This window comes from Suricata suricatta, chromosome 13, assembly GCF_006229205.1.
Source record: "Suricata suricatta isolate VVHF042 chromosome 13, meerkat_22Aug2017_6uvM2_HiC, whole genome shotgun sequence".
Classification (NCBI taxonomy): Eukaryota; Metazoa; Chordata; class Mammalia; order Carnivora; family Herpestidae; genus Suricata; species Suricata suricatta.
The window spans coordinates 60,342,107-60,364,921 of record NC_043712.1 but is presented as its reverse complement, the minus strand read 5'-3'; the positions used below and the strand labels follow the sequence as shown (position 1 = coordinate 60,364,921).

At 38.8% G+C, this 22,815-nt stretch overlaps 1 protein-coding gene across 1 annotated transcript in view; it reads left to right on the top strand.

Moving 5' to 3' along the window:
* Positions 1-17,264: 17,264 nt before the first annotated feature.
* Positions 17,265-22,815, top strand: part of UHRF2 (ubiquitin like with PHD and ring finger domains 2) — a 90,003-nt gene continuing 84,452 nt past the window's right edge. Inside the window, exon 1 of the mRNA XM_029919354.1 lies at positions 17,265-17,744. Coding sequence (XP_029775214.1) covers positions 17,592-17,744 — 153 coding nt within the window. The 5' untranslated portion in view covers positions 17,265-17,591. The remainder of the gene's footprint in view (positions 17,745-22,815) is intronic.

The window sequence follows — 22,815 nt, the reverse complement described above, 5'->3', positions numbered from 1 at the left end:
AATAGGTTATTTTGTTACCTTAACCAAAATTTTTTAGAAGACTGTGGGTTCATTAGAATCATAAAATCTCATCTTTGGGTTAAATATTTTGATCTGATCACCTTGGTTGATATTTTGCAAATTTTTGGGACTTGCCTCAAATCAGAATATGTTAAAATGGTGTGCTAAGAATCTGCATTTTTTTCTTTTAATGTTTATTTTTGAGAGAGAGAGAGTCAGAGCAAGAGCAGAGGGGAGGGGCAGAGAGAGAGGGACACAGAATATGAAACAGGCTCCAGGCTCTGAGTTGTCAGCACAGAGTCTAACGCGGGGCTCGAACTCACAAGGCATGAGATCATGACCTGAGCCGAAGTCTGACGCTCAACCGACTGAGCCACCCAGGCATCCCAAGAATCTGCATTTTTAACAAGCTGTGCAAGTGATTCTTATGTCCACTGAAGTTTGAGAACTAGAGTGGAAGGAGAAAGGCACTCATATGCTGCTGATAACAATCAATGGTACTTTATTGGAGGGGAGTTTAGTAGAAACTCTCTCAAGCAATCCTGAATTAACTAATTATTAAATAAACTGACACTCTATTCTTTCTATAAAACACACTGATGGCCTGGACCCATTGAGTCCTTTGTAGCAGTAGACTACTCTTTGATCTGCTCTTTACATTTTGAATTTTCTGTTTATCAAGAGTCAGTGCTTTTTTTTTAAATACTTTTATGCCAATTGTACTTGTTTTGTAATTATGTTATTTAATCATATGTACAAGAAAAGAAAAAGAAATGTTTCGGGGAAAACTAAATGGAATGCTTTGGATAGATTCTAAAGGCTAACCACAAACATAAAAATGTCAAATTAGGAACAAAAGATTGGGGGAGGAATATACATTTTTTCAGTTCTTGCTCTCCCTTAAAAAAAAAAAAAAGGAAACTGAAAAGCCTAAACTATTCATTGCAGATGTCACTTATCCAAGAAAGATTATGTGTAACTTTAATCATGGGCCTCATTGTCAATCAACAACAGCAACAACGACAATAATAAATTCCTTTGTCCTAAAAACAAATTTTAAAATTTCATCTATGGGGCGCCTGGGTGGGCTCAGTCAAACGTCAGACTTTGGCTCAGGTCATGATCTCACAGTTTCCGGGTTCAGGCCCCGCGTCGGGCTCTGTGCTGACAACTCAGAGCCTGGAGCCTGCTTTGGATTCTGTGTCTCCCTCTCTCTCTGCTTTTCCCTTGCTTGTGCTCCATTTTTCTCTGTCTCTCAAAAACAAACATTAAAAAAAATTTTGGCTAAATTAGTGAATGAATACATTTGGATTTTATATTTTCTAAGTAAAAGTAAAATGCTTAAGATATATGTATATATATGTCTGTGTGTATATAAATATACATAATAATATATATATTATTTTTATGACTTCCCTCTTTAGCCACCTATTTTGATTAATTGTCCATTTACAGCTTTTATCTCTTTGGTTAAGAGGCTTCTAGCTTTCAAAATATGCATGTTCCTTAAATCCAGTAAATATACATCTAGAAACTTATTCTAAAGAAATATCATTTATCACCTATGAAGATAGATAGGGATAGATATGTAAATATTTAGATATAGTTATAGATATATGTATGTGTTCATGTGTGTGTTCATGTAGGTTTTTTTATAAGAGCAAAACTTAGAAGCTTCTCAAATATCCACCATTGGGAGTTTGTTAAGTATGTTATCCATTCAAAGGATATTATGCAAAACCATCAAAAATATTAAAATAGATCTATATATAATAAAGGAAACATTCTGTTAAGTGTTAAGTAAAAGTTACATACACAAAGAAAAATGTCTGGAGTATTTATATTAAAAAATTCACAGTGGTGGGGCACCTGGGTGGCTCAGTCAGTTAAGCGTCTGTCTTCAGCTCAGGTCATGATCTTATGGTTTGTGAGTTCAAGTCCCACATCGGGTGAGCTTGAGCCCCGCTTCTGGTGGACATGAGCCCCACTTTGAGTAAGCCCTGCCTCTCTCCTCTCTCTCTTTCTCTCTCCTACCTCATAGGATTCTCTCTCTCTTTGACCTTCGCTCACTTGAGCTCTCTCTCTCAAAAAAAAACAAATTCACAGTGTTTTTTTTTCTAGGATATGTAGAAATTCACATGATTTCCCCACATTTTGTTTATCTCTAATTTCTACAATGAACATATATTGCCTAGGTATTAAAAATAATCAGACAAATTTAAAAAGTTTGGGCTCCAAAAGACAATAATTTTTCTTATTTTAAAACTAACCAATTCTGATTCTTTGAGTATCATGTTTGTCTTTGTGGACCTCAACAGAAATTACAACAACAGTTTCTAAATTTTCTCCCAAAAAGCAAGGAATCTTTAGAAGGAACTTATCATAATGGGATTTCTGTGGTTACTGCAATAGATTTTTATCACTGTTTTATATTATTGAAGGGCATTTATTTATCAATGTCAGAAGAGGGGATGGGGGAAAGACTTTTTTATTTTATTTTCATAAGCCATTCTAGAAACTACTAAAGTTAGGCATACAGGTATATAAACACTTCTTTTCTCTCAGAAAACATCACTAGGCAGCAAAAACAAAAATATCTTACCCAAATTTTCTAGGAAAATTAAGATATTTACAGTGGATAAAACCTGTGGTTATAGGTGCTTGGAAAAAGAAACAGATTGCAAATTTTTCTAACTTTAAGTTTAAAAGCAAACTTAAAATGTCTTTTATATCTATAGCTTATGGTATCATAATATCATATTTTAAATTCTAATGAAGGGTCCAAAATCTTCAAAATTGGAAGAATTTCTCTGAGAACAAGCACACCAAAACTTGTCAGCACACAAAAGCCATGTCAGATTTGCAGAAAAACCACAAGCTTCTTCTCTTGCATCCATGCCATGTTTATTTCAAAAGTAGGAAAACCGAATCAGAAGAACAATCATCTTTCAAAATGATATATCTCTGTACTGTTTTCTTTTTTCTATATATATATATAAAAAGTTATTCTTAAGATAAAACATACATATAGTTTCTATCTCTTTAGGTCATATGTACAAAGTTTTTTCTTTTCTCATTACATATTTTTAGAACTTATTAACTTACATTTTTGGGTTCTTTGCTTTTTTAAGGAAAGTGCATCTTAACTACTTAGCTTTAGAAAGCAAAACTACTTTAGCTATTTTAGGATTTAATATATTTCATTAAAAGGAAAAAGCTCTGAAAAATATCTCATCTAGATTTTCTTAGATTTGCAAAGTAAATTCCATTCTTTCTCACAGTTGTTTTTGTTATTTATTTGCCAATCATCTTACTAACATTTAAGATAACTGAATTTTCTAAGATTAATATTCAACATCTAGTTACAATTCTTTCAGCTCTTGGGAATCTGAAGTTCTACCTGGGTGAAGTAAATTTTAAAATCCCTAAATTAGTTCCATGGTTTTTTCCAATAGCAATTCAGCGTTTACTTAAGGTATTTTGTTGTTTGCAACTAGCAACTAGTTGTTGTAATCTTAAAAGGAAAGTGGGTAACGATAAAATTTCAAGTTCATGAATGTGGCAGTATTCCATGAAGTGAATTGTGTCCCCCTCCCTTCAAAATTCATGTTGAAGTCCTAACCCCCAATATGACTGTATTTGAAGAGACAGCCTTTCAAGAAGTAATTAAGGTTAAGTAGGTCATATGGGTAGGACCCTTATTGATATAACTCCTTATAGGAGGGAAAGACATTCGGAATGCACATATACAGATAAAAGACCATGTGAAGACAAAGCAACCAGGTGACCATCTGCAAGCCACGAAGAAAAGCCACAGGAGACTCAAACCTGCTGACACCTTGAACATGGACTTCAAGCCTACAAACTGTGAGAAAATACATTTCTATTGTTTAAGTCACCTAGTTTGTGGTATTTGTTATGGCAGCCCTAGCGAACTAACACAATACCTGTAGCATTCACCAAGTATTTTTGAAGTACAAATAAATGCCTACTCATGAGAATAGAAAAAAAAAACACCTCAGGAATTCTGCAAATAATTTAACAGAAAAAAATAAACTGGTTCTGCACACAATAGGAAATACAATGACAATGTAAGTCTAGATGCTTTAATGAGCATGGTTGAATTGACTGCTCCAAAACAGGGCCACATTCAGAGTTACCATCTTAATCACTACATATGGATTAGGACTAAGCTCAGAAAAGATAGAAGGAAATCATGCTACATTTAGTATTGGCCTGATTGGACTTTCTGCTTCAAAGGAGACATTCAAGGGCATACATTCTATTTCTACTAACATTCCAAGACTGCAGGACATATAAAAATCTGGTAATACTTTAAGAGTTGCTTTGTTGAAATTACTGAATACAAAATCTGACAAGGGCATGCCCTCTCTCAATTACATTTACTTTCACTGAGTTTCTTTTGCCATTTTTGACAATTAAAATATATTTAGCATATTTGCTGACTTTGGATAAAGTTGCTGAAGATATGCACAACTTCAACCACATTCATTTCTTATCTATGATTTCCCCCCATGGATCTAGAATAATTGAAATCCTCAAGGAATATACTTTAAGTATAACCCCACTCTTAAAATTTGTGAAGAGTGTTTGAAACGTTTCAATTTGTTCTTGTACTTTCATGATATCAGGAAGCTAAATGCAAATTCATTTTAGCTCTTTATCTTGGCTTTTTGTACACATGGGGTGTTGCAACATATGGTAAAAAAAAAATCCAACAGGTCTCTTTCTTTATGATCAACTTATTCACATGTCATTCAGTCTCTTTATCAAAGATCCAAAACCACACTGTGAGCCAAGTGCCTTCCCATTCTCCCTCATCTTTCCCAGCCTTGCCTTACCTCAAGGGGTTTGTCTCCTACCCCTTCCTGCATCTGTCTATGTTGCAGCAGCTTCTCTGTTGTCACACAGTGGAGGTTGATTCACTTCACTCCTGGTGGCCTCATGAATTCTAAGATCTTCATCCTCTCTCTGTATATATACCTTGTGGTTCCGGTTACATTGGCCTCAGAGATGGTAAGGCTGCTCTTCCGTTTACTGCCTTGTCTCTTAATTCCCTTCCCACTGTCCCTACAAGACCCTTATGGCTGCAAAATGGGTACTATGTTTTTCTGAAGAGTTCGGAGAAAGCTAGAGTGAATAAAAATGTAGGGGAAAAAAACATAGAACTGGATGCTACATTGTCCAAAAAACAGAAATACATGTCCCCCTGGGGAAGCAGCATAGCTCCTAGACTTCTTTCCATCACCTTCCTTCAAAGGTCACTTTGCCCCAGAGAGCCCTTCCTTTTACCTTCATACTGAGATTCTAACCCTACTTTAGAGTAATGTACTAGTCCTAGGCTCTGTGCCTTGTACCCCACCTCCACCTAGAGCAACTCACTTGAAGTTAAACATTTCCCCCAAACTGTATTGTCATATCTAGAATAATACTACTCAGGATCTTCAAGCAGAATTTTGGGACTTAAAGCATACACCTTTGCTATTTTACAGGAAAGCTATGCCTCCTAGCTCCCTCTACGGGAATCTAGTAGAAAACACATATGGATCCTCATACACACTCATGGGCACACATGCGCATCACATATGTGCACATAGCATATGGAGACACATGGTCACACACATACATACACATTCACACACATATTCTTGTGCACATACTACCATATCCATAATACAGAACAACCAACCTCTCATCAATAGCCTTAATTGCAGAACCTGCAGAGGCTTTTAAATTTTGCTTTTCTTTAGGTTTGATGAACTGAAACTCTCATACGGGGATTTCTCCCTAATTAATCTCTGAAAAATGAGGGAGAAAAGCAGAAGGCTTTTTGATTTCTCCATACAAACAACTCTGAAGCCAGGGATAGAATTTACATTTTCATTTATACTACCCATAGTAATAAAAAGTCCACTTTTTAAAAGAAGGATATCCATATAACTATGTCAGTGTAGGTATAACATAAACATTTGATACACATAAAATGAACATATCATAGTAAATTTTTCCATATATAAACCCCACTACACAGATCACAATATAGAATATTACCATCACCCAAAAGTTTCTTTTGTATTCTCAGTCAACACTGCCAATTCCTTCACTTTCCAAAGTTTTGATTTCTAACATATGATTTAGATTTGCATTTTCTTGAACTTTATATAAGGAGTCATATAGTATATGTTTTTTGTGCCTGCCTTCATTTCCTCAACATAATTTTTCTGAGATTCATTCATGTTGTGGCATATATTAATAGTCCATTCTTTTTTGCTGCTCTGTAGTATTCCATGGTAGAAATATATTACAATTTGTTCATTCATTCTCTTATGTATAGATATTTAGGTGATTTTCAACCTGGAGCTATTATAACTAAAGCTACTATAAACATTATTGTACATTTCTTATTGGACATATGCATTAATTTCTATTGCATATATACCTATGAATGGAATTGCTCCCAGGGTGGCTATGTAGAAACTGCCTGGGTTTCAAATTTGGTTGAATCAATTTACATTCCCACCTGCATAGTATGAAAGTCCCATTTGCTCTTTATTCTTGCTAACACTCAACATAATCAGTCTTTTTATTTTTAGTCCATTCTCCTGGGATTGTGGTAAGTTTTAAGAAACTAAGCATTTTTGTGATATTATTTAAAAAAATTTAAGGCCTATTTATTTGTGAGAGAGAGAGAAAGACAAAGTATGAGCAGGGGAGGGGCATAGAGAGAGGGAGACAGAATCCAAAGGAGGCTCCAGTATCTGAGCTGTTCAGCACACAGCCCGATGCAGGGCTCAAAACCATGAACTGTGAGATCATGACCTGAGCCAAAGTCAGATGCTTAACCAACTGAGCTACCCAGGTGTCCCTGTTGTTCTATTCTTAAAAACATTTTTGTTATGAACTTAAAACAAAACAATAATTCCTAGTGTCTTTCAGATTGCTCCATGATATATTCTGAGGCGTTCATTCAAGAAAGTATATAATTTTGCCTTAGCTGGATTAGATAAAATTTTTCTGGGTCACAAATTTGAGGTAAATCAAAGCTCATCAGCACCAAATGGTTGTGTAACAAAAAAATTCAGCCTAAACCAGCAAATACATGAAGCACACTTATAGTGGCTATCTGTGGTAGAATGAGAGATTGGAGGATTATGAAAAATAGAGTAATAAGCTTACTAATGCTAGAAAAGGATACCAATGGATAACTATTACTTCTAGGATTAGTAGGAGATGGTGTTTAGATTAATTACAAAAATGTCCTTAATTATTTCCCTGTCTACCCCTTTGCAATGACTCTTTACAACTCCTCCTGTCAAGAAGAGTCAATTTTTCTCTCACCTTGAATTTGGGCTGGCTTTTTGACTTGCTTTGGTCAATAAAATCGGATGAATTGACATTGTGCCAATTCTAAGCTTAGGCCTCAAGAGGCCTCTCAGGGCTCCGCTAGCTTTGTTAGAACCCTGCACATCCACCATGTGAACAAGTCCAGGCTTGATCCTAATGGTACAGTGACAGATCATTTCAGGTCAGGCCATTCTATATCAGCCAGCCATCATCTGAAACCTGAAGACTCAGCTGAGTCTAGTCCAAATCATTAACATATAGAATAATGAGTTAAATAAACGGCTGTTGTTTTAAGCCTATAAATCTTGGGGTGGCTTCTTACACAACAAAATCTAACAAATATAGGAAGTATATCACAAGTCCTTGATGAAGGACAAATTTTTAATCATCATTATGAAAAATTCAAACATAAATTATGTCTGAGTCCTGCCAATAGTTGCTGCTGCTGTTACTCAATATTCACTGAATAGCATAGTAAGTACTTACATATTATATCTTATTTATTCTTACCATAAATCTATTAGGTACCTAATTCATTACAGTTGAGAAAACTGAGGTTCACCTCACAGAGTTGACTCCAGAGCTGACTCCAAAGCTTAAGCTATCAGCTACTGCATCAAGAGCTAAGAACTGTTGGTTTATTCTCACGCAGTACTACTTTCCTTGCTCCTTATAATTTACAAATAGGAAATTGATAGCCAAGAAAAACTACAATTTGCTCAAAGCAGTCTCTGCTATCTCCTACTCTAGTCTTTCACTAAAATTATTTGTAGTTTATAAATTATATTAATGTTCATAATAAAAAATCTCCATGGTAGTTTGTAAAAGAAAATATGTAGACTAAATATCCTTTTAAAAAAAATTCTCTTTCAGGTGCCTATGTGGCTCAGTTGGTTAAGAGTCTAACTTCGGCTCAGGTCATAGGTCTCACCATTTGTTAGTTTGAATCCCCCATCTGGTGAGCTAGAGCCCTACTTCAGTTAAGTGCATGTCCCGCTTTGGGTAAAACATGAGCCTGCTTCAGGTGTGCCCCACTTCTCTCTCTCCCTGTCTCTTTTTCTCTCTGTGCCCCTTGCTCACTTGCACCCCCCTTTCTCTCTCAAAACAAAAAAAGAAAGAAAAAAGAAAAAAAAATCTCTTTCAACAATCTAAAAGGGATAACAAAATATCCTCACTGTATGGAAACTTTATAAAATAAAATTTTCATAGTACAGTTTTGTAGGGAGTACATTAGATATATTTGGTTTATTTGCAAGTTTTAAATATCATTTTAGGTACCAGGAAGAAAATGAGAAAATGAGACTGTTATATCACTATAAATATTTTTCCAATTGTATTGTGAGTTTTAGATGTTTTAGATTTTAAACTCAGATTCTGGGAATGAGCAGAGAGAAGGCAAACAGTAGATCTTTCTGAGTTTTGAAAATCCTCTAGGATTTCATATGAGGCTAGAAAGCTTCTAAAAGTGCCATGTAAATATTATGATTTGCTTGTTGAGCTAATGACACACAAAAATAATTTAGGTATATGTAAATTTGCCAAGCAAACGTTAGCACTTCATAATTCATCTCCATCTTGAGCTGACTGGAACCCTATCAGAGAGAGCTTCCTCAAGCTCATAAACATAAATCCGTAAATCCATACGATGGATTTAAAATGACAACAGTATTTCCCATTCCAAATTCCTTATTATTTCAAATCACCAACAGAATCATTTGACAATCAGCAGAAATTCTATTAACAGAATGCATTCACATATTGTGACAAAAACAGAGGAAAATAACCATTATCGAGTGCCTACTCAATGAGACTTTGTCTCATTTGTTTCTTACGGCACTCTATTTCAAATACAGAAATCAAGGCTCAGAGAAATCAAATAAGTTGTATAATGCTATGACACCGATAATTAGCAGATTGCAGATTCAAATGCAAGTCTCTGTGATTTTGGAGCCCAGCATTTTTCCATTATGCTACACACTTTTTTAAAAAATATATTTTAACGTTCTTTGTGGGCAGCGGCAAAGATTCAGCTGCTTGGCCATTTGCTAGCCGCCCAGATATGTCACTCCCTGAGGGGAGTTGCAAAAATAGGCAGGGGTGCACCACTCCCTGTCAGGAGAAGCCAGAAGATCAAAGATCAACCGCCTGCAGGCAGGGTAGTATCAGCCCCTCAGGCGCTGTGCTAAAACACTTTAGTCTGGTTCCTCTTTTACTCCAGTCTTAATCCCTTAACCCTGTTTCCTAGCAACCAACCTAGGTCAGCTGCCTTGTTTTCCCGCCTTGAAACCTTTATAAGATAGGGTGTTTTCTCAATAAAATAAAGGAGGCTTGATCGGATACCGTGTGCTGTCTTCACTCTCTGCATCTCCCTCCTGCCCTGTTTTCTCTCCCTCCCTCAGGATCAAGAACCTGCAAGGATTTTTCCGCCCTGCTGACCGGGGCGGACCCGACAGTTCTTATTTAGTTTTGAGAGGCAGAGACTGAGCATCATGGGGGAAGAGGCAAAAAGAGAGAGGGAGTCACAGAATCTGAAGCAGGCTCCACGCTCTGAGCTCTCAGCACAGAGCCTGACATGGGGCTTGAACTCATGAATCGTGAGATCATGACCTGAGCTGAAGTCAGATGTTCAACCAACTAAGCCATCAGGTGCCCTATGATACACATTTTCATTAAACCTGTATTAAACAAACTAATTGCTAAATGGATATGATCAATTACAAAGGGTTTCTTGCTCAGGTGAAATCAACAAAATAATGTCAACATGTGTTTTCAACTGGAAAATGGGGGGGAACATCCTACTATAGAAAGTAATTATGTTAATAACCTTCCCCTTCACAGGTGGTAATCTTAATAGCAGTTAAATATTATATTAATGAGATTGAAACACTATTTTTCCCTTTGTACTAGTCTACAGAAAAATCTATTTTTTAATTATGTCAAATCTCTTATCCTTCTTCATAAATAGCAATAGTTTTAAAGTTGTTTAACCTCTTAGAACCTGGGAATTTAGATTATAAGAAAATGTAAAGTTTTTCAAATAAAAATGATAATTATCTGTATAAAAGAATACATGATTTATCTACCTCCCTGCAGAGAAGAGGTAGGAGGGCATGAAGAAATGCTCTATGGTAAATTGGATAGAATGGTGAAGAAAGAGATGTCTTTTAGAGGCCTGCAGATTATGCAAATTTGTTTCTTGTTCCAATTAGATACCTGAATAGACTCTAAATCCTCCCTCCCTCCTTTCCTTTCTTCAACAACCACTTATTACATATATCTAGGTAACAAGCACTGAATTTTGTGTTGGAAACAAAGATAATGCGACTGACTCCTTGTCTTCTAGGGAATCAAAAATTTAATGGGGCAAGACAGTCACACAAACAAGTAATTAAAGTGCTGAGTTGAGTGTTAAGAGTAAAGACTTATGTGAATAGAGAAGTAGCATTTCTGTCAGCTGGGGAGTATCAGGAAAGAAGTGGCATTTGAGGGAAATCTTGACATAAACTTTCTAGGCAGACAAGGCATGGTAAGAAAGAGCCAGGTCAAATTCAAAAGAGGGTGGCTAGAAAGGTCTAAAGACAGGAATTTGCTGACCTTTACCCTCAAGAATAAAAGATGAAAACAAGAGTCCAGTGAGGTTTCCCACAAATAAAAATTTAGTAAATCTGCCAATTTTACTCGTAAATTGTGCTGCTCAAAATGTCTTAAGGCCTCTGGTGTATGATAAGGATGGGGTTGGAGATGGGTTATAACCTAAAGTAACTTTTAGGGAACATGAGATATCTATAGTGTTATAACTGTTATATTAGGTTTTAGGTCAGCAGTTCTGCACCCTGCCACCTATTTTCATAAATAAAGTTTCATCAGAACATAGGCATACTGAACCATGCCTGGGTGACTCAGTCTGTTGAACATCTAACTCTTGATTTCGGCTTGGGTCATGATCCCAGTCTTGCAGAATTGAGCCCCATGTTGGGCTCCATGCTAGGCATGAAGCCTGCTTGAGATTCTCTCTCTACCCCTCTGTCCCTCTCCCCAACTCATGTACTCTCTCTATCACTCTGAAAAACCAAACCAAAACAAAAAACAAAAACAAAACAAAAAAACTCCCCATACACACCATTCATTGAAATATTGAATAGAGCTGCTTTTGCATTACAACTGTACAATGAAATTTGCAAGACATCACTTGTCCAGAAAACATATTTACAATATGAACTTTTAAGAGTTTGTACTAGAGCTATATAGTAACATAAATAAATCTCAGAAAAAAATATTGAGTTAAAACATAAATTTCCATATTGCAATCATGTTATATAAACTTTAAAAAGATACCAATTTTTCTATTTTTAGAAACATATGTACATGTATTAAAAGTATAAAGATAGGCATAACAATAATAAATATCCAATTCAAGACAATGTTTATCTGTTTGAAAAAGGGAGAGAATGTAAGGACAGAGGGGTTTTTAACTACTTGAAATGTTTTATTTCCAAAGCAAGGTGGTGAATACAAGTGTTTATTATATTATTCTCTACATCTTTTTTACTACTGATGTATTTCATAATTTATTTTTGTTAAACTTTTTTTTCTAATGTTTATTTTATTTTTGAGCGAAAGAGACAGAGACAGTGAAATCAGGGGAGGGGCAGAGAGAGAAGACACATAATCTGAAGCAGGCTCCAGGCTGTGAGCCATAAGCACAGAGCTCAACATGGGGCTCAAATCCAAAAACTGTGAGATCATGACATGAGCTGAAGTCAGATGCTTAACTGACTGAGTCACCCAGGTGCCCCTGTATTTCATAATTTAAAAACTCTTTGGTTAGACAAAAAATTGGATGGCAAAGTTATGCTACAGATTCTAGTTCCTCAAAATGGCTGCAACAGATATTCTATCCCATATGTTCTTCTTATGATTATGACATTCCTCCCATCAAGAGGTAAGGTATCTATCCTCCCCCTCTGAAACTGAGTGGGCTTTTGTGAATATTTTAGTCAAAAGAGTATGGTAGAAGTGATGCTATATGACTTTCAAACAAAGCCATAAAAAGTAATACAGCTTATACCTTGCTCACTACAATTCTTAGCCTTGAAGTCTTCAACCACCACGTAAGGAGCCTAACTACTCTCAGGCAGCCATGCTGTGAGAAAGACCAAACCAACCCAAAAAGAAAACTCACATGGAGAAGTCTGAGGGAGGGTCTCCTAAGGAAAGATGCTGAGTTAGACCCCAACCGCTCTAGTCCCCATTGTTCCAGTTTTAGCTGCATCTGATTATAATAGCTTGATAAATTCTGAGCCAGAACTCAGGCTCTCCAACTGAGCCAACTCAGAACTCCTATGCCACAGAAACTGTGAGAGACAGTAAAGTCACTGGTGCTATTTTAAACCTCTAAAATTTGTTTCACAGAGCAAGTTGTAACTAGCACTGATCCCATAATCAGAAAGTTGAGCCCTAATTGCCTTCAGTGAAGGAATCTGAACTGAACTGATCTAAAGACCATCAGGAAGGTTCAGCAATAGGAGGACCATAGGGCAAGAAGCGTGCCTGACTGTTAGTCTGTAGTGCATGCTACTCTTGATCTCAGTGTTGTGAGTCTGAGCCCCATGTTGAGTGTAGAGATTACTTAAAAATAAAATCTTACAAAAAATTTTTTTAGAAGTCAGGAGAATAAATGTGACTGAAAACATGGATAAATTGTAAGTCTTTAGTGAGAATCCCAGATCCCCACTTCTATCTGAGCCATCAAAGAACCAGAGACACTCATTGCAGGAAGGACAAGGATTATTCTCTAAACAAAGTGAATGGAAAAGCCTTGACAGAAACACAAGAGGGATGGCTGAAGGGTAAAGAACTCTGGCTAAAGAGAAAGAACACAGTGGGTCATATGTCCCTGTCTAAATCACTTTCTCATTTGTTAAAGGTAGACCAGAATGATCTCTAAAGCATATGTCTACAGTAAAAATCTGTGATTCTATCAAAAAGAGCATACCCTTTAAAATGTAGCTAATTTAATAAACCACAATATGAAGTGTTTTTTAGTCAATGGAAATTCTAGTTCACTTCTCATAAGATATAGTTATTTTAGAAATAGCACTAGAGATTATAAAAAAAAAAAAAAACCCTTCAGGTAACCCTTTAGTGACCTCTGCACCCTCACCCAACACACAATCAATAAGAAGGGTATGGGTCATGGTATAAATCTAGGGCTGTAGAGCTGTTACAATCTGTAGACCCAAAGCAACAAGAGAAATGAAGATTATCAGAACATGAAAAGTAAATCAGGTAGAGTAGGCCACTATGAGAGGAATAGTGACTTCCCAAGAAGGCAACTAATGGATAGAGGTGAACTTTCAGAGGGAAAGCCAGAGGAATAATTATGCTGACCTTATTCTTCTAGTTTACTGTCTGTGCTTCCTCCCTACTGGCTAGACTCAATTGGAAACCTGAGAGCACTGATTCCATTGATCTATTCCTTGCCCTTGGACTCCAGGAGAGCAAGCAGGTAGCTCTGGTGGAGCAAAAGGAAGACTGCCAACACAGAGGTGCTGATGAAAAGGTGATAATTCTAGCTTTAGAGAGGAAATTGAAATCACTGTTTTAATATATATGTGAGTTCTTGGTTTTGAACAATAGGTGAGAAAATGATATATTCTGTGGTGTGAGGAGTCTAGAATAATTAGTTCAAAAATCAATCTTTTCTGTTTTGCCTTGAAGAAATACTGAGTAATGACTGATGGCATACATTTAGTGTTAACTCTTTATCTATGAAAATAATTGCTCTTCTCTTTGATTATTCCAAGTTGTGTCAACTATACATGGATAATAAGGCATGCTTATGTTAGAGCTGTCTGATATTTTGTTTTTTGTCAGAGAACTTCTATCTTGCATTTGCAACTTAGGAATTTTCCTAAGCAGGCCAAAGTACTATAGGGAAAGAGCTAAAACCTTAGTTACAATATGTAACAATATGTGTGATGAAATACAGAAACACAAATGTATTTTGCTACATACAGTATCACAATTTAAATCGCTTATTTATATCTTAAGTAACTTACTACACACATAAGCTTATGTTTCCAGAAGTGATTTCATGTTCTCCACATGACAAATATATCTTTTCTGGGTTTCACAGCTCTAAGTCTTGTCCTACCAACCCTGTGGGGTCTATATTGACTATATTAACACAAATCCTATACAGTTCAAGTAGATAACAATGTTGACATTTGTCTTTCTCCCCCCAACCCCCGCAAGAGTTCTCCACACATTAACAAGGATAAATTCCCTCATGGGGGTGAGTATAGAAGGTCTTGACTAGTTCCTCTTTCAGAACTTTTCTACTTCCCTTCGAAACTTTTGATTTATGTTTCTGATGGTCAGTTACATATCTCAATCTAGTTTAGTTTAAGGGTATCACCATCTATCCAAGCCAAACCATTTTTCTCCCAAACTAGAAACTCAGGAATTAGTCTCAGTATTTCACATTTCCACATCCCTCACACTCACACATTTTACAAGATTGGTAGGGTTCATTTTCTATAATACTCTGGAAATCTACCCTTTCTTCTCTTATCCACTGCCACAAAATTTCACTGAAAATGACCCAATTGCCTCTTCACTAAACTTTCCGACCTCATCTCCTTTCCTCTCCCTGTCCCTTAGTTTTTCTCTAATACATTCTACAACAATCCTTGTATTGTCTTTCCAAATGCATATTTAATCACATTGGTGGACTCCTTAAAATTTTAGTTTCTCCATGGGGCCCACAAAAATCTCCTGCTTTGAATGCTCATCTTCACACTCTGCCCTTCTCTATGTAGTCAACCTTTCTCTGATATGCAATCTCTTCTGACCTGTAAAAATTCTTACCTTCTGTCTGTGCTTATGCAGTCTCCCCTCTTTGGGCATTCTCTGCTTATCTAAATCCTCTCTATAATAAGAGCATGAAGATAATTTATTGTGTACTCCCAAGGACTGAGTACTATGCTCAACACTATATATTCATTAAATGTTGTAAGCACCATTTTACACTGAGGAAATTAAGACAAATAATTTGTCCAAGATCATATTTGAAATAAATGTCAAAACTGGGATTATAATTCAGATCTATCTCAATCCATGAGTTGAATATTTAAATGCTGTCCCCATTACAATATAACATCTAACTCAGGTCAAGCTGTGCCCCACTCTTACACTCTAGTGTAAATGTAGTCCCCATTGTTTCACTTCTAATTACTGTTTAAACTGACAGCAAACTATTTTATATTAAGCGATTCTTTAGTATTTTCATTTTTCTAAATCTTACCTCAACTAGGTTGTAAATTCTCTGTACACAGGGAATTAAAGAAACTTTTACCATGCCTCCATAAGGGTATAGCATATTCTTTAAAAAAAATTGTTTTTAATGTTTATTTTTGAAAGAGAGTCAGAGTGTGAGCTGCTCACAGTGGAGGGGCAGAGAGGGAGGGGGACACAATCTAAGGCAGGCTCCAGGCTCTGAGCTGTCAGCACAGGACCGGACATCTGCCCGATCCCACAAATCGTGGAATCCCGACTCCAGCCACGCAGGTGCCCCTAGCATTTTAATAGCAAATAGCTATCTCTTACTGAGGCAGGTTAGAAGTGTGCTTTACATATCTCCATCATCTCATTTACACATAGAAATTAATATTCAATATTTGCTTTACTTAAATCAAGAGCAGACAAGATGAATTATATTTAGAGGATATAAATGAATGTAAAATTTTCAGCAAGAGCAAACACCCAAAATATGTGTATGTATCCCATTTTTTTCTGTCTCTTCCTTGTTGGGCCAACCTATCTTAATGTTACTTCTGGACTTCTCTGTACTTGTAATTATTTGAATTGGTTATTACAAAATTGCTGCTCCACCTTTATGGTAATAATTAGCACCAGACTAAATATTCAAGCGACGCATTTTGGTAAATATAAAGTCCAAATTTTGTTACATGCATTATTTTATATCTGTATCTCTAAAGTATTTATACTTTCATATGCTCTCTTCCTTCTTACTAAGACATGTTCATTTTAAATAAACCCACTGTTAAGTAATGCTGCGATAGGCCTACTTCTGAGAGTTTATTCCTGGTCGGATCTTAGGAGTTTTTTCTTCTGAGGGGTGTAGTTCTGCATCCTTTGAAAGTGTTTTCCATGAACCCTCAATCCCTTAAGTCAAAAGCGCACTAGTAAGGATGTGAAGAGCGGCCCACACCAGCACCTCGGTGGTCTGAGGTCCCAGTGTGAGCACATAGGATCGGAGAAGGCGATACCAGCTGGACCAGCGGCTTGCGGACCTAGAGCCGGTACCTCGACCCAGCGGTGAGAAACCACAGAGGCAGGTTTCGGCGCGAAGGCAGCATTAGGGCTCCGCGGGGAATTCGGGCCGTCGGGAAGATCGCGAAGCAGGATCCTTGGTCCTTCCCTGGGCAGCTGGCCCCGCCAGGCCGCGTTGTTGGGCGGTGTCCAGCCGAGGGCGGTGGGGCAGGCTCACTCCCTGGTGTGCTTTCTCAGAAATCTAGGCCGCGCCCGCCCGCACTCCCATTTTCATGATCATACAAGTGCACGCCAGACTATCTTATTTTGTGACCACAGAAACCGTATCCACTAGGCCTAGGCCCCAAACCCGAGACTAACTCGGGAACCCCTGTTGTAGGCTTTGTAACCAACCGCCGAAACCCGAAGGCTAGAGGGCGTGTCCAGGGCCCAAGTACGGGCTTAAAGACGAGTTAACGGCTCTCGGCAGCCCCGCCCCTCAACCGCCCTCCCCGCACCCGCCCATCTTAGTTCTCCTGGGTCTGTAGCTTCTTCCCCCGCCGCTTCCTCTTTAAGGCGGAGCCGGGCGTCGATCTCGCGAGATCCGGGTTGGCGCCGTGACCTCCATGTGGGAGCAATAGCTCTATAAGTAAACACTCCGCGCGGCGCCGACACGGCTTCTTCCTATTTGTGAGGCGGGGGCTGCGGCGTCCCCTGCGACTGGTTCCGGTTTCCTTTCCTTCTCAGCTTCGCTGGGCAGGCGCGAGGTCTAGCAGTCGCCGCCGCCCGTGGGGCCCAGCGTCTGGTCGGCTTCCTTCGTTTGTGCGCGCGCTCGCCCGCCGCCCGCGGAGAGCCGGAGCGTCTGGGGAAGCCGCACGGGCCGGGCGGGGCGCGGCGTCCGAAGCGCTGGGGGAGACAAAGCCGGGCCAGCCCCCTTTCCCCGCGCCAAGATGTGGATCCAGGTTCGCACCATTGACGGCTCCCAGACACGCACCATTGAGGACGTGTCTCGCAAAGCCACAATTGAGGAGCTGCGCGAACGGGTGTGGGCGCTCTTCGACGTGCGGCCCGAGTGCCAGCGCCTGTTCTACCGGGGGAAGCAGGTGAGGCGTGCCCACCTCACCCCTTCGGGAAGTCCGGGACGAGCGCTGCAGGGCGCCTCCAAGATGCTTGGGCTCGGCGGGCCGGAGGGCTTGGTGCGCAGCGAGTGTAGAGAGCACCTGCTTTCTCTTCGGGTGGGCAGACCGCGAGGCTCAGTCCAGGCCCAGAGCTCGCCGCGGGGGCGCAGTGGAAGTGCGCCCGGAAGGGTCAGAAGCGGGGACGACCTGAGCGCGGAGACCTCACCGCTCTTTCTCAGCTGGGCAACAGCAGCTGGCACGGCCCGCTAGAACGCGTGGGTTCCTTCGCTTCCCGCGCTCAGTGGGGTCCGGCGCCCCTGCAGGCGGGGAGGGCAGCTGGCTCTGGCCGCCATGCCACGGTGCGGGTGGGGAGGGCCGATGGCTCCAGCTCCCAGCAGCGCTGACCCGGCTAGTGGCTCCCAAATGGGGGGGGGGGGCGGGCTAAAAATCGCTTCCTCTTTGGCACAAAATCCCTAGTTTTGCCTCCTCGCTGTTCGCTGTGAAAGGATTTGAACACGCTGAAGATTCAAGGTTTCCCAAAACTTCTGGCTCCCCTCCCTTCCCTTCCCTTCTAGAATTGGAATTTATCTTGAAGATTAGAGACTTGGGTTGAAGGAACGAGCTATTGATGTAACCCAGGTTCGGATTTAAACTGCCAGGTATAGGCAAGGTGCCATACTCTCAGAGTGGAAAGGAGTACGAAAGGCTGTTTTATTCTTCTTGCTTCTCACCTATATAGTCCTCCTCACCCAAGCTTTTAACACTGCAGCTGGAGCATAACCAGCGGTACATACAAGGCTGAAAGTGGTTTTGGCAATGAGGATGTTTGTGGGTGTCTCTGGTAGTTGTATGTATGGCATGGCCCTGCCCTGCCCTATGAAAGATTTTACCTATCCCAGAAGTCTCTCATGGTATATACCTAGAGACAGGTCTCTATTTTGTCTTTGTTATTGTTTTGGTTTTTAATTCACTAAAAAGTGGCATTCTTTAGTTGGACAGACCAGTTTGGCTCCAGTTTTGCGGTGTGGAATAAATGTAGCTCTTTGATTTGGTGGAAGTAGCGTTTTCCTATAGCCGCAAAGGATTTGAAAGGAGTTATTTTTCTTCCTTCCATAGGCTTAGCCTCAAAAACTACCCAGAAATTTCAGAGTAACAAGATTATACTCAGAGAAAGAGCCAAGGTTTATTTTAATTTGTTTTTTAAGTTTTTGTTTTGTTTTGTTTTGTTTAGATTGTTTGTTAGCCAAAGCCAGAGACAGAGCATGAGCAGGGGAAGGGCAGAGAGGGGGAAGCACAGATTCTGAAGCAGGCTCCAGGCTCTGAGCTGTCAGCACGGAGCCCGAGAGGGCTCAAACCCACAAACCGGGAGATAATGACCTGAGCCACCCAGGTGCCCCTATTTTAATTTGTTTTTAAATAAGTGATAGCATCTTTGATATGTGTTTGCAACTCTTTTGTATCGATCATTTACTGTTTGACTTGTAAAATCAGATGTTCAATTTAGTTGTGAACCTTGCTTTTGAAATCATGGGTGTGTTAAACCCCATGTAGCTTTATATTGCTGTACCTACAGTGATCTCTTTTTTTTATCTTTTGGTCAACGATGAAATTATGTTATCAGGTCTTCTGAGTTTTATTTTCTAGCTAGGGATAATAGTACATGAATTCTGGGACACTTGGGTGAGTTCAGCACAAGAGATAGAATTGAAGCATCAGAATGTATTACACGCTTACGTCTAATTATCAAATATGTGAAGAGAGAACCTGCACCTGGCTGTCTTGAAGAAAAAGGAGAAATAGAATTATGTTTAGGTCAACAAAGTAGACTTCCAGTAAACCAGGAAGCTGGTTCCAGGTTTAGGGGAAAACTGTTCAGGGTAATTACCCTTGTGTACTTCATTCCCCAGGACAGGTAACTCACTCACCGGTGAGCTGAACTCACAGGTTCAGCTCATTGATAAACCAGTAGGAATGAGGAATGGCCCATTGAGTTGAAGATAAGGATGACACTGCTCTGCTGTGTTTACTTCTTTGTGAGCTAAGTAGCCATGGCCTTGATTATTATCTCCATTCTCCTTTACTCTTGGAGTTCACAGTCCATGGCCAAGGTAGTATGTCTGTAACAGACAACTACTGGATTGGCATCACAGGGTTTCGCTTCCTAGCTTGTAACCTGCCTTTGTGCTTATTAGGAAAAGGTCCTCTTAATTTCCGCATAATGAAAAAAGTGTCATAAGTAAATTTACAATGTCTGTGATGTAAGTGGTACCCTTTCTCCTTTATTCCCTGCCCCTTTTTGTTAGGACTGTTGCTTATAATCATTGGTATATATCACTTGTGGATATTTATTATAGATGCTCAGCTTACCCCAGAATTGCAAGTGGTTGAATTTAACAAGACCTCCTGGGAGATTCTCATGACCACCAGAGTTGAAAAATAGTTGGTCTCCTAGTTTCTCACTGTATGGTTCTTGAATCAGCAGGACCTGTAGCATAAGCCTCACGCCACACCTGTTGAAATAGAATCTGTATTTTTAATAAGGTCCCTAGGTGATCTCTTTGCAAATTAAATTTGAGAAGCAGTATAACTGACACCACTTTTGGTGATCAAAATAGCAGCAATTCAGGGCTGTACGTTCTGTTTAGAGTCTGGTAACCTCACTTGGATATTATTCTGGGAGTTTGAGTGTGCATCCTGGGGATTAGGTCTTTCGGGGAAGAGTTATGTTGGTGGATCTCTAAATATTTTGAAAATCCAGAGCTTTCCTACTTTTAAAGGAAAGCTCCTCTTTTTTTTTTTTCTTCATTTCTACCACTTGTAGATTGGATATGAGCCAAAGCTGAAGAAAACTGAGTAGTTGCTTTTGCCCCTGAATTCTGTTTTTACATGGATTACAAAGTAAAGGTTTTTTCTTATTTAAAGGGGAAAGAGTATGTATGTCATATTTATATTACATATATGATGTGAAAGATACATGAAAGTTGTCAACCTCATGCCCATGACCTGCATCCCTTATCAATAACCCATTTGGAAAGACCTCCCCTCCAGCAATTGTCAGTTGGTGTTTGCTGCCTGGTTTTCCTTTGCATCACTGTTCCAATTCTTACTGTTACCTGGAATTTCTGGCTTCAACCCAGTACAAATTGAGGACTGGAGTCTGGTAAAAGAAATAAAAAATAATAATAAAAATTTTAAAATTCTAGGGCCGTTCGTGCCTTTCTAATATTCTAAAACTGCTCCTATCTTCTAGGATGGCAGTTCTGAAACATTTTCAGCTATGAGACATTGATGGACTATAGTTACATGCCTGAAACTCAGAAGTGTTTGTAATTTCTAAGTGACTCAATCTCCTTCTCACAGTATAAGTGACAACAGTTCCACTCTGCACTATCATTAAATTTGGGGGAACTTCACTACTTTTCAAGTAACATTCATTCCAACATTATTCACAGTAGCCTAGCTGTGGGGAAGTTCTATGCAATGGCTGATAATCACTTTTTTTTGAAAACTGGATACCTGTGAATTAGGGAAGGAGTAGATAATCTGCGTAAAATTGGCTCTTCTGGCAAGCATGAATAATTGAAGAAAAAGTTAGTTGTTAATGTAGACCTAACTTCTTTTTTAGGGCGTCATACCTTGCTATTTATGAAGAAGGATAAGAGATTTGACATAATTAAAAACTATTTTTCTGTAGACTAGTACAAAGGGAAAAATACAGTGTTTCAATCTCATTAATATTTAACTCTAAGATTACCACCTGTGAAGGGGAAGGTTATTAACATAATTACTTTCTATAGTAGGATGTTCCCCCCATTTTCCAGTTGAAAACACATGTTGACATTATTTTGTTTTCACCTGAGCAAGAAACCCTTTGTAATTGATTCATATCCATTTAGCAATTAGTTTGTTTAATACAGGTTTAATGAAAATGTGTATCATAGGGCACCTGTATGGCTCAGTTGGTTGAGCATCTGACTTCAGCTCAGGTCATGATCTCACGATTCGTGAATTCGAGCCCCATGTCAGGCTCTGTGCTGACAGCTCAGAGCGTGGAGTCAGCTTCAGATTCTGTGACTCTCTCTCTCTGCCCCTTCCTCCGTGACGCTCAGTCTCTGCCTCTCAAAAATAAATAAGAATGTTAAAATGTATTTTTTAAAAAAGTGTGTAACATAATGGAAAGATCCTGGGCTCCAAAATCAGAGAGACTTGAATTTGAATCTGCAATCTGCTAATTACCAGTGTCATAGCATTAGACAACTTATTTAATGCTCTATGGTAAACTGGATAGAATGGTGAAGAAAGATATCTTTTAGAGGCTTGCAGATTATGCAAATTTGTTTCTTGTTCCAATTAGATACCTGAATAGACTCTAAATCCTCCCTCCCTCCTTTCCTTTCAACAACTACTTATTATGTATATCTAGGTAACAAGCACTGGGTTTTGTGTTGGAAACAAAGATAATGTGGCTGACTCCTTGTCTTCTAGGGATTCAAAAATTTAATGGGGCAAGACAGTCACGCAAACAAATAATTACAGTGCTGAGTTGAGTGTTAAGAGTAGAGACTTATGTGAATACAGGAGTAGCATTTCTGTCAGCTGGGGAGTATCAGGAAAGAAGTGGCATTTGAGGGAAATCTTGACATAAACTTTCTAGGCAGAGAAGGCATGGTAAGAAAGAGCCAGGTCAATTTTTTTGATCCTTTATTCTAGTTAAAATTGTGAAAATTTGTAATATGCAGGATTGTGATAGATGTGTTTTGGGACCACTTGAATTAAAATTACTTCTCTAGTACTTTAGTAGGTTTATCATTTACGGACAAACTTTCAATCTTTGGATTTTGGAAATACGGCCTTTATTGTGTTAGGGAGTTGAGGATGGTGACAGGTATTCTATACAAAGGCAGGGAAATGAATAGTGATTAAATTGGTAATGTTTCTTGGGAAATGATATTTTGATATTTATGGATTTTGGTTTTACTACCGTTTAATGATGAAATAGCCAACTGATTTTATGAAGAAACAAAACGGAGACTATTAGTTTTCGAGGGTTTCTGTA